Source organism: Hyperolius riggenbachi, chromosome 11, assembly GCF_040937935.1.
Source record: "Hyperolius riggenbachi isolate aHypRig1 chromosome 11, aHypRig1.pri, whole genome shotgun sequence".
In the NCBI taxonomy this organism is placed as follows: domain Eukaryota; kingdom Metazoa; phylum Chordata; class Amphibia; order Anura; family Hyperoliidae; genus Hyperolius; species Hyperolius riggenbachi.
This window is the reverse complement of record NC_090656.1, coordinates 77,431,750-77,444,188: the sequence shown is the minus strand read 5'-3', so window position 1 is coordinate 77,444,188 and position 12,439 is coordinate 77,431,750. Positions and strand designations below refer to the sequence as shown.

The 12,439-nt window shown below is 47.5% G+C and overlaps 1 protein-coding gene across 1 annotated transcript in view; it reads right to left on the bottom strand.

Annotated features, from left to right (window-relative positions):
• The window catches only part of KIAA1549L (KIAA1549 like), a 286,722-nt gene extending 275,640 nt beyond the window's left edge, over positions 1 to 11,082 (bottom strand). Inside the window, exon 1 of the mRNA XM_068261355.1 lies at positions 10,674 to 11,082. Coding sequence (XP_068117456.1) covers positions 10,674 to 10,830 — 157 coding nt within the window. The 5' untranslated portion in view covers positions 10,831 to 11,082. The remainder of the gene's footprint in view (positions 1 to 10,673) is intronic.
• Positions 11,083 to 12,439: the final 1,357 nt, after the last annotated feature.

Genomic DNA, 12,439 nt, shown 5'->3' with positions numbered 1-12,439 from the left:
CGCTAACCCAGCAGCAGCAGCAGCACAGAGCACACGTGATGGAACAGGAGGAGGCGCAGGAGGAGAAGGCCACGCTTTTTGAGACGCAACCCAGGCCTTGCATGAGGACAAAAAGCGTGCGGATATAGCAATGCTTTTTGCCGCCATGCAGTCATAAATGTAATACAGATGAGAGGTTCAATAAACAGGGACCGGTAACGCTAACCCAGCAGCAGCAGCAGCACAGAGCACACGTGATGGAACAGGAGGAGGCGCAGGAGGAGAAGGCCACGCTTTTTGAGACGCAACCCAGGCCTTGCATGAGGACAAAAAGCGTGCGGATATAGCAATGCTTTTTGCCGCCATGCAGTCATAAATGTAATACAGATGAGAGGTTCCATAAACAGGGACCGGAAACGCTAACCCAGCAGCAGCAGCACACGTGATGGAACAGGAGCAGGCGCAGGAGGAGAAGGCCATGCTTTTTGAGACACAACAACCCAGGCCTTGCATGAGGACAAAAAGCGTGCGGATATAGCAGCAATGCTTTTTGCCGCCATGCAGTCATAAATGTAATACAGATGAGAGGTTCAATAAACAGGGACCGGAAACGCTAAACCATCCCAGATGTTCATTGGTCATGTTACTTGGTTGGGGTCCTGGAGTGTTGCGTAGTCATTTCCAATCCAGGATTGATTCATTTTAATTTGAGTCAGACGGTCTGCATTTTCTGTGGAGAGGCGGATACGTGAACCTTGCAGGCAACGGCATTCTTCAAGCTTCGGGTTATTTTGCTGACCACGTGCTCATGCAACTCAGGCACTGCAGAGCGCGCAAAGTGGTAGCGGCTGGGAACCACGTAACGTGGGATGGCCACTGACATCATGCCCTTGAAGCTGTTTGTCTCCACCACTCGATATGGCAGCATTTCGCAGGCCAGAAGCTTGGCTATGCTGGCTCTTACTGCCACGGCCCGGGGGTCATTTGCTGGCAATTTCCTCTTGCGCTCAAACATCTCCGAGACAGACAACTGAACCGTAGGGCTGCACAACGAAGGGCTGTTGGTTGTTGTGTTTGATGAACACTGGGAGACCTCAAGAGCACTACTCCGGAAAGTGACAGTGTCAGCGTCATCTGATTTTTTGGAATGTTTTGAACCACGCAATGGCTGGGCTACTGCTGCTGCTGAGGCGGGTCTGGTGGTGAGTCTGGTGAACCCAAGGGAGGCAGTGTTGCTGGTGGTACCCTGTCCTGCCGCGTTTGCCCACAGAGTGGGATGTTTGGATAGCATGTGGCGGCTCATGCTGGTGGTGGAGAGGTTGTTAATACTTTTCCCCCTGCTCAGGCGGGTCTTGCACACCTTGCAAATCGCCATGGTAACATCCTCAGTGCAGTCTTCAAAGAAAGCCCAGAATTTGGAGCACCTGCCTTGCTGGCGATTTCTGTTTGCGCCTCTTTTGCCTCTCACTTGAACTTCCACGCTTGTGGTGCCTGAAATTGCGCGCCGCCTACCTTGTGGCACAAGGCGAACTCGTGCAGCAGTGGGTTCTTCAACAGACTCATCTGTGCTGCTGCTACGACGGCGATGTTCTCGTTCACAAACAAAATCTGGGTCTATGTCCACATTGTCCATACCCTCCTCTTCCATCTCCTCAAACTCGTCATATGTCATTGTGGGGGGCCGCCGCCGTGGAGTACAGCTCCCCAGCACAACCGTCAGGGGAAACACCTCTTCCCTTGCCCCTCCCTCTTTCACCGGATTTCTTCCTCATTTCACTTATCCTTACAGTACACGCTGACTGGCAGCAGTACAGTGGCAGTACAGAAATGCTATACAGTGGTGGGTGAGCGGTGTACCACTATTGCCAGCAGCGACACAGAGCACAATGCTATACAGTGGCGGGTGAGCGGTGTACTACTGTTCCCAGCAGACAAAGAGTGGCAGTAAACACAATGCTATATAGTGTGGCTGAGCCGTGTACACAGAGTGGCAGTAAACACAATGCTATATAGTCTGCTATATAGTCACCCCGAACGGGGTGATGTTCTGCAGCACCCGAACAGTGGCGAACACTGTTCGCCCAACACTACTGGGAACGCAGATTTTAGTACCTAAACACACGATACAACATGTTTTCCGGGGTCGGACTCTGAGGCACATACAGATGGTCCCGATCATCATCCTCATCATACAACTCTTCTCCTGAGTCTGACCCACCCACCACCTCTGCCACCCCAACATCCCCAGACACAGTCACAGACCCCTCATCGTCCTCAACATTAACTTGGGATGCTGGCCTGAGCCCGACCTCCTCCTCCACATCAGGCCCCATCATCCCCTCAATGGCAGCCCTCATTAATCGCTCTGGCGCCGGACCGATGGACACAACGTTCTCCTCCGGGGAGGGCTGCTGCTGACCACTGGCTGCTGGGGTGGATGTTATAGCTTGCGTGGGGCGTTGGCTGTTGCTGTTGTTGGGAGTGCTGCTCACAGCGGAGGTCTCTGAGGAACTCATGGTGAGCTCATATAGTGGTTGACGGTGAGTGGAGTATTACTGATCCCAGCAATATACACACTGACTGGCAGAGTACGCAATGCTATATAGTCTGGCTGAGCCGTGTACACAGAGTGGCAGTGAACAATGCTATATAGTCTGGCTGAGCGGTGTACACAGAGTGGCAGTACACACAATGCTATATAGTCTGGCTGAGCCATGTACACAGAGTGGCAGTAAACAATGGTATATAGTCTGGCTGAGCGGTGTACACAGAGTGTCAGTAAACAATGGTATATAGTCTGGCTGAGCGGTGTACACAGAGTGTCAGTAAACAATGGTATATAGTCTGGCTGAGCGGTGTACACAGAGTGTCAGTAAACAATGGTATATAGTCTGGCTGAGCGGTGTACACCGAGTGTCAGTAAACAATGGTATATAGTCTGGCTGAGCGGTGTACACAGAGTGTCAGTAAACAATGGTATATAGTCTGGCTGAGCGGTGTACACAGAGTGTCAGTAAACAATGGTATATAGTCTGGCTGAGCGGTGTACACAGAGTGTCAGTAAACAATGGTATATAGTCTGGCTGAGCGGTGTACACAGAGTGGCAGTACACACAATGCTATATAGTCTGGCTGAGCGGTGTACACAGAGTGGCAGTACACACAATGCTATAGAGTCTGGCTGAGCGGTGTACACAGAGTGGCAGTACACACAATGCTATGTAGTCTGGCTGAGCGGTGTACACAGAGTGGCAGTAAACACAATGCTATATATAGCGTGGCTGAGCGAGGTGCACAGTGGCAGTACACACAATGCTATATAGTCAGGCTGAGCCGTGTACACAGAGTGGCAGTACACACAATGCTATATAGTGTGGCTGAGCGAGCGGTGTACTACTATTCCCAGCAGACACAGAACAGTAAACACAATGCTATATAGTGTGGGTGAGCGAGCGGTGTACCACTATTCCCAGCAGACACAGAACAGTAAACAGAATGCTATATAGTGTGGCTGAACGAGCGGTGTACCACTATTCCCAGCAGACACAGAACAGTAAACAGAATGCTATATAGTGTGGCTGAGCGAGCGGTGTACCACTATTCCCAGCAGACACAGAACAGTGAACAGAATGCTATATAGTGTGGCTGAGCGAGCGGTGTACTACTATTCCCAGCAGACACAGAACAGTAAACAGAATGCTATATAGTGTGGCTGAGCGAGGTACACAGAGTGGCAGTAAACAGAATGCTATATAGTGTGGCTGAGCGAGCGGTGTACTACTGTTCCCAGCAGCGACACACAATGACTGGGGGGGACCCTGGCTAGCGTGGCTGGAGAGCGAACTACCCTGCCTGCCTACCCAAAGCTAAACCCACAGAGAAATGGCGGAGATATGACGTGGTTCGGGTATTTATTTACCCGAACCACGTGACCGTTCGGCCAATCAGAGCGCGTTCGGGCCCGAACCACGTGACCCGTTCGGCCAATCACAGCGCTAGCCGAACGTTCGGGGAACGTTCGGCCATGCGCTCTTAGTTCGGCCATGTGGCCGAACGGTTTGGCCGAGCACCGTCAGGTGTTCGGCCGAACTCGAACATCACCCGAACAGGGTGATGTTCTGCAGAACCCGAACAGTGGCGAACACTGTTCGCCCATCACTACTTGGAGGACAGCCAAAAAGTGTGTAACATTTATCAATAAATACATTCAACTAAATAGAATGTATCTATCTGAACTTCTGCATATCTCTCCATGGAACTTTAAACCTCTGTGTTTAACCCTTCCAATGCTGGTCTAGTAAAAAAAAAAATGCTTTTTGCATATAATATGCTGTAAATAATATTTTAGAGCAAAGTTGAAATGCAGGGTTATATTCCGCTTTAAGGGGGGGTAAAGGCTGAGTCATCAAGTGGTTAAGAAACCCAGAATTTCAAGTGACCAATAAACCACTCTCAACCCTTCACTGGTCTGATAGCTCTTGGTTCTACCAACTACATCTACATGGCAGATGTACGGAGAGGACACTCCTGCTGTCCAGAAAGAGCATCTGGGCAAGACTTCAAGGAAACCTGGCATGAAAATATACGTGTGAAATAAGTGATTGAATGTTTAGATCTAATCCTAAATAGAACTTTCTTGTGATCTTGTATTAGGTTTAAGAGCGGACAATCTCTGCTGGAAGTCTGAGGTACGTTTAACATCATGTTTAAGGCTCATACACACGTACCAACAATCTGTCCAACTATCTTCCGAACTTGTCTGTTGGAAGATAAGTTAGGCTTGTGTATGGCTGGTAAACAACCAGATGACCAGCTGATAACAGGTTGTTTGCCAGATCCAACTGGTAGATCAATCTGACCAACTATCATGCATGTTGGAACGTGTGTACTAGTCTTCTGAACAACTTTGTTGTTTTTTAATGCGGACACGTTGTAAAATTAGTCATTAAGCTTGTCTGCATAGTGTTTAAGTGAGTTGGTTGGCGTGTGTACGTACTTGTCAGGTAAACAACTTGTGTTGTTGGTCATGTTGTGCGGTTGGCTGTGCATTAAGTTGGCAGTGTGTATGAGCCTTTGCACTGAACTCCCACACAGATAAATGATGACCTATACAACTTTGAATCACTATCATACTATCCCGAGTATTTGCATATCCACAAGTTTTAAGACTTCTGAAGTGTTTTCAGGAGAGCTGTCGCCACAAATAATGCACTGATCTTTAATTCTTACAATTAAGAAAAAATAAAAGTGAACTGAAGCAAGTTCTAAGTAGCATAGGTGCTACTGCAGCGGATCTTCCTAGTTCATGCCTTCATCACATCACGGCTGGACTACTGCAATATTCTCTATACAGGTCCTCCAAACAAAGACCTGCACCACCTGCAATTAGTACAGAATGCCACTGCAAGGCTGTTAACTAGCCAACCCCGCCATTGTCACCTCATACCAACCCTTCGCTCACTCCACTGGCTACCGATAAAATGGAGAATTCTGATTAAGACTGGCTTGACATTTAAATCCTTGCACAATCTACCTGAAGGACTTGTTGCAATTGCATCACGCCCCCCACAATCTTAGATAAATTGGATCTAAGAACTTGGTCACCCCCTGAGTCCACCTCAAAACCTTTGAAAAGGGCCTTCTGTCATGCTGCCCTTACACTTTGCAACTCCCTGCCACACCCAATCAGGACATCTCCATCCCTGGAAGAAATTAAGTCCAAACTGAAAAGCCACCTGTTTAGTCTGGCATTTATGAACACCTGACTATTTCCTCTGTAACACAGTCCAGCCGACAAACCCTGTATTGATCTGAGACATACAGTATCTATGCGCTTTGAGTCCTATGAGAGAAAAGCACTTTACAAATGTTATTGTATTATATTGTACATATTTACATGTTTATCACATCATACCACATGTAACTTTGTGTACCTTTTAAGTTTGCTCAAAAATACCTAAGAAATGACCAGAACTTCTGCAACAATATGCCCTTAACAGATGATGCAAAGACAAAAATGTCTGGCCCAGCCGCACAACCAGAAGACGTTTGGGAAAAAAAATCAAGGACAGCATTATGCCAGAAGTACCTCATACCTACTGTAAAGCATGGAGGTGGCAATGTTATGTTTTCCGATTTTTTTTCAATTGTACCGGAGGCTGCTTGAGGAAAATGTGAGGTCATCAGACAGAAATGTGACACTCAAGTGAAATCAAATGAACACTTCTGCAATAACCAAGTGCGGGCCCAGATCTAAATCCCATTGAGATCCTGGAGGTGATTTGAAACGAGCTGTGCATGTAATGCTCGGTACACACGGTGCGTTCCCGCATCGAATGCGCCGCTTGATTCCCGTTGATTCGATTATTTCCGAGCATTTCCGACCGCATTTCGATGATTTTTAGGTCGAATGCCATGTAAAGTATGGCAAATCGACCTAACGATCCATCGACCTGCAAATCGGACATGTCGGAAATAAATGAATCAACGGGAATTGAGCGGCGCATCGACGGGAATCGAGTGCGGGAACGCACTGTGTGTACCCAGCATTAGAAACGCTTCAAACAATGCAAAGATGTCACTACGAGTATGAGAGTGGTAAAACAGTTCTGAGAAATATCAGTTACTAGAGATGAGGGTGTACTTATTACTTTTTCTGCAGATAGTCTAGTGCTTCAGATTTTTTGTAAATGCATCAGGGTGGCTGTGAACACACTAGATTCTCGGCTCAGTTTTATCTAGTGTGTGTATAAACCTTAAAATATACTTTCTAAAAATGTCCAATTTTACATGTTATAAATAGACCAAAATTCCTTAAGTGAAAATGTGACTCCTCACATTTAAAAAACTCACATCGGCCAAACTAAAGACTTTTCTAAAAATAATTGTTGTCTTTCCATTTCCTAAACTGCAGGTCCCTATAAGCCTGGGACCTGTATTGTCTCTTCAGTACAGACTGCCTAGAACAGGGGTCTCAAACTCGCGGCCCGCGGGCCATTTGCGGCCCTCGATACAATATTTTGTGGCCCTCGCTGGCAAAAGCTTCCTTATAGTTCGCTTCAGTGCTCCCAAGTAATCCGCCGCATCCCTGTCGCTAAACGAGGGCTGCAGAGCCCCCAAATCGCCCAGGGGGGCAATCCGCAGGCATTTCCTGGAAGGGGCAGAGCTTTCAGCTTCAGCTCTGCCCCTCCTGGCGTCAGTCGCCGCATGGATCGCCGCCTCTCCCCGCCCCTCTCTGTGAAGGAAGAGTGAGAGGGGCGGGCAGAGGCGGCGATGCGCCGCAATTGTGAAATTCCTTATGCGGCCCAGCCTCATCCTGACTTTGCCTCCTGCGGCCCCCCAGGTAAATTGAGTTTTAGACCCCTGGCCTAGAAGCTTCCATCTTTCTGCATGAGCAATGGGTTCCAAAGAGTACAGTATCCCTTGTTACTCATATTTAACAGCACTAATCCAGTGTTTGTCAATTCTCCAACACGGAATCTGCAAGGACCACTATGGATTGTTGTATTTCCTGTGCACAGAATTCAAAGAAAGGAAATTTAAGAAGAAACTGTGTTTTTCTTAACAAATGGAATTCCATTTTAAGAGTACACCCTTGTCATACGCGGGAAGTTCATGGCTACCCTTGCTTGCGTCCTTTTTAAGACTGTGGCAATATGGAGTTTCTAGTCTTTAGCAGGGCCGGATTTTTACTGTTTACCGCGCAAGGCCCGCTTTCACCAGCCGCCCCTGACCAGGGCTACGAACTTCTTTGAAATGCCTTTGAATAAAAACTGCCATGGCGGGGGGGGGGGGGGGGGGGGGGGGTGAACACATTTACTTTTTAACTGCCCATTGGAGCTAGGCAGGCGGGTAATTTATTTTTGAACTCTCCTGCTGCATTAGCCAGATAATTCTGACAGACTCTCAGTAGGGGAGAGGTAGGAAAAGTGGTGGGTAGTTCGCTTTAACACATGGGCTGGTGGAGACCATGTACTGTTCTTTATTTATTTTCATTACACATAGCACTATGTGCTGCAATGCTGATCCCATTCACTACAGTGAATGGGGCAGCGCTGCGATTCTTGAAAAATGCATGCAGCAGTGCGAATGTGCATCGCACTGCTGCACAGCACATATGATGGGAACGGTAGAAGGGCTGTCTATACCCTTCCACCGTTCTTGCATATAGCACACTATACGCAATGCCAAAATGCGCACGCAGGGCGTATAGTCTGAACGAGGCCTAAGGCTTATCTCTCCTACTGCTGCAGACTCCAGGGCCCTGGTCAGAGATCAGAAAGCTTGCAAATGTTTGTCTCTGTGCCCTGGAGATTCTCTAACCTATCCATCACTGGTCTATCTGTCAGCCAAAGCGACCCGACGAGAGTCGAGACATGCCCCACCAACAGAGAAGGTACAATGATGTGTCCCACCCCTCTGTACCACTAATAGGTTATCGCTGGGGGAGGGCGGAGTCATACTCGGTGAACGGACCGTCTGTTATGTGACAGCTCAGAGGTCATACAAGTTGGCCGTTTGCTACCTCCCCACTCCCCCAAATGCCAAACCCGCCCATCCGTCTGGCTGGATGAGAATGACTAATGTGTGCAGAGTGCAGCTAGCCAGCATAAGGAATGGCGCTGCCGGGGCTTACCCAACCGCTGTGACTGCTCAGCAGGTTAAATTCCATTTCTAATTCTAGCCTGCTGCCCGCCCCTTGCTTTCTGGCATCCTAGGCTGTGGCCTTTGTGGCCTTGCCTAATATCTGGCCATGGTCTTCAGGCATCCAGATCAGGTATAGGCATTATTAAATATGTAGCAATATAAAAATATGTACTGCACTACTTCATAGACCATCATATCCTAAGCAACATTTAAATGCCTGCTCACTTCCACCTTTCTGGTTAGCTTACCTTACCTTACCCCCTTTGTTTCAGACTGACTGGTAAGGTCACCAGGGGGGAGGTGAGGATTGATGAACAGGTACAGCAGGTGCTTTCTAGTTTTATCCAATGATCTTCTGCATTCCAATTGTAAAACTGTCTTTTTGGTGCATAATTTACTTTAAATAATCCTCAAATTGCATGCATATTAAAATTACTGTGCTCTGACTTTCTATTTGGGCTGTTCAGGGAGACCTCATACATATGTTGCGTTCCAGGATTCCTGTGCTTTCGCTTCACATTTCTCTGCATCCCTGCAGATGTTTGATGTGAATCCAATGCAGCATAATTGCCGCCTTAGCAAATCAGTGCCACAGACTCCATAGAGGTAGATCTCCCCCAACAGAACATGGCTGGGTACTGTTATTCCATCCAGAGTATCGGCATAAGGGGAGCAACTAAATGCTCTGCATATGGGGCCAATCACAGTAGTTCACCTCTTTGTACAACCTTTACATTGTCCAATCACACAGCAGCTAAAGCGCCTCCATTCACAGCACTTGCTACTGAACCCCGGGGGTATTGGAATCAGGGGGTATTTATAATTCTGGTACTTTTCCGTTATTCAGGGGCATCCACTGGGTGGCGATAAAACTCCACCAGAATGACATCTTTTCCTACTATCCATGGCGGACTGGAGGGGGAATAGTAATTACCGCCACCTAGTGGATGCGCCCGGCTAATGGAAAAGTACCGAAATTCTCACAGTCAGTCCATTTCAGTAAGATAAAAAAATCATAAATAAGCAAATATTAACAATTATTTTATCATTCTGTCCTATTTGGGAGTAGACAGGACGTTTGAAAATAATTTATAAAAACAGGACGTTTGGAAATAATTTACATACAATTATGGAGTATTCCCCCCCCCCCCAAAAAAAAAAAAATAATAATATATAATATATAAATGTGCCAAGGGGTGCTTGAGATGGTATTATCCTCAACAAGGGGTATTTGGCACACACAAGCTGCGATTGTGTTGGGAAATTCTGACCTAGCGCACCAGTACAGGAAATTCCACAGCTTAACTGATTGGAAACAATGTAACAATCACTGATAAACCAGTTCAGCAGCTGGCAAAAACGTAACAGTTCCCAGTCACATGGCAATAAACAGAATAGGCCAAGCAGGTAGTGTACTGGACCATTGCAAAATTGCATCACACTCATCAGATTTCAGTATTTCTCTATCACTCGCTATCTATATATATAGTGTACATATATATATATATATATAAATTCATATATATATATATATATATATATATATATATATATATATATATATATATATATACACTGTGTGTGTGTGTTTTAGCGGTAGCACAGTGCTCGCCTTGCTTGTACATGTGAGGTGGGCCCTCTATATGCCCACTATATGAGTATGCCCACTATACTGTCTGGCATACAGGTAGGTGGGTACAGAGGAGGTTAGGCCATGCATGGGATGTGCGAAATACAATCTGAAACACACAAATTTAAATACATGAAATGAAGCTGATAAGCCCAATATAGAAACGTGCCTGCATTCTACCTTTTCTATAAGGAACCACAGTGGATTCAGCCCCTACATAGATCAGTTTCAGTCTACCAGTCAGACAGCATGGCACTGCAATTTAACCCATGCATGGTAAGATCTGCAGCATGGGGGATATAACATGCCATGGAGCATTTGAATCAGTCCTGTATCATCCAGCATTGGTAATGGTGCAGCCTGGCACCTCATTTTAGCACTGGCAGCAATCTGCACCTCTCAGTCCCCTCCCCCCTACCTTGCACAGGGTACTGCAGAGCTGAAATCAGGGCCACCAGCAGCAGCCCAGTAGTCCATCTTCTCCATATGGGTTCTGGTGGAGGTCTGTTCATTGCAGTCCATCCCTGTGCCACCCTTGCAGCAGGTCCACCAAGCCACCTCTCAGCAGGATCCATCACTGGGAATGAGACAGGTGCCCCCAATGCATGAGAAGGAATCCCCCCTCGGGTCACAGCAGCGCAGGTCCATCAGATGGCATTGTCACAGCTCTCCAGAATAAGCATGAAAAGATAAAAATGCCAGGTAACCCCTGAGTGGCAGCTGTCTGGGGCGGCGCTAGGTGCTCATGCTGCTGTAGATGAGCGATCTGGTGGCAGGTGGACCCAGGTGGACCTGCTCTGGGCAGCCGGAGGTGTGGTCATTCAGCGTTTCTGTTGCTCTGGGGATGCAAGTGTTATTGCAGCTTAGAAACGTCTTTTCATTGAAAAAGAGATCACGTAGCAACCAGCTAGGGGGAAAAAAAGCATTCACAGCAGTCAGTGCTGGCTGGGTTAGAGGGACCTCTGCTGGACGAAGTGAAGCAGGTCAGGACTGGGACCCTTTGAGAATCTGACAGCACCAAGCACACCTACTGAGGACCTGCTGACATCTACTGTGCAATGTGTTACCCGTGCTGCTGAGCTACAAATCGTGCCTGTACGAATGTCAATGCTGTCTGCTGATGGGACATGCGACACCTAGTGGATGATTCCCGGTAGCTTATAGACAGTTATGGAATAAACTTATTTGAAAGGAATCTACCTTCACGCCCGGCAACCATACTCATGCAAATATCTAGAACAACAATTCCAAAGACTTGCTTGCTTATAGAGTTAGGCTAGGTTTACAGTGCCAACGTTCCCTGTAAAACAGGAATGGAATTGAATAGTCACATCACATGTTATGCGCCCGTTGCGCCGCTTACAGTCGAGAAGTATGTCACCCCTCTGTGGGGTAACGTACTGCCTGCACTGAGTTGGGATACTGTAGTCAATTGCCCCGGATGCACTTTGTATGTTGGCACAGACTTACTATTGTAGTGTGATTCTATGGGCTTGATTCACAAAGCGGTGCTAAGTGTTAGCTCGCTTGTGAAAAGCCCTTTATCACGCCAAAAATGGCTATGCGCATGGTGTGCGGTGCGCCGAAAAGATCGTGCGGCACCCTTCACATGAAAATCTATCGTCGCACCCTATGCGCCGTTATGGTCGCACTGGGTGCAACGTTTCCAGGGCATCGGGGTGGGTCACTTTTCACACGAAGGGTGCGACATTAACATCACATCGCGTGATCTATTCGGCGCCCCGCACACTGCGCGATCTCCGGGTGTGCTTACTGGCTAGCTCCCTAGTTAGCACGCCCTTTACTCTTTAGGTTAGCACCAGTTAGTGAATCAAGCCCTATGTATTAAATTGCCTCCATTATGCCACACCGCAATGCCCATCTGCAAACTGAAAGTGTGCGTTAGTATGCGTTTCTTCCATAGCAGTGCATTGTGAAAAAGTTTTCAGTTAAAACACGTATAGTGGGAGCTGTACCATAGGAAAACATGGGCATTACTTTGAAAATCAGTTTTCTTTCAGTTATAACTGAGAGCAACTGATTAAGTGTAATGCTGGGCATAGACGGCTAGATCCGACGGCTCGATTAGCCGCCGGATCGATTCCCGCTCCTCCCCGCGGGCACTTCCTTAATCTTCCACTCGATTTCCGCTATTGTCCGTCCGCGGGCATCGAGCGGGGAATC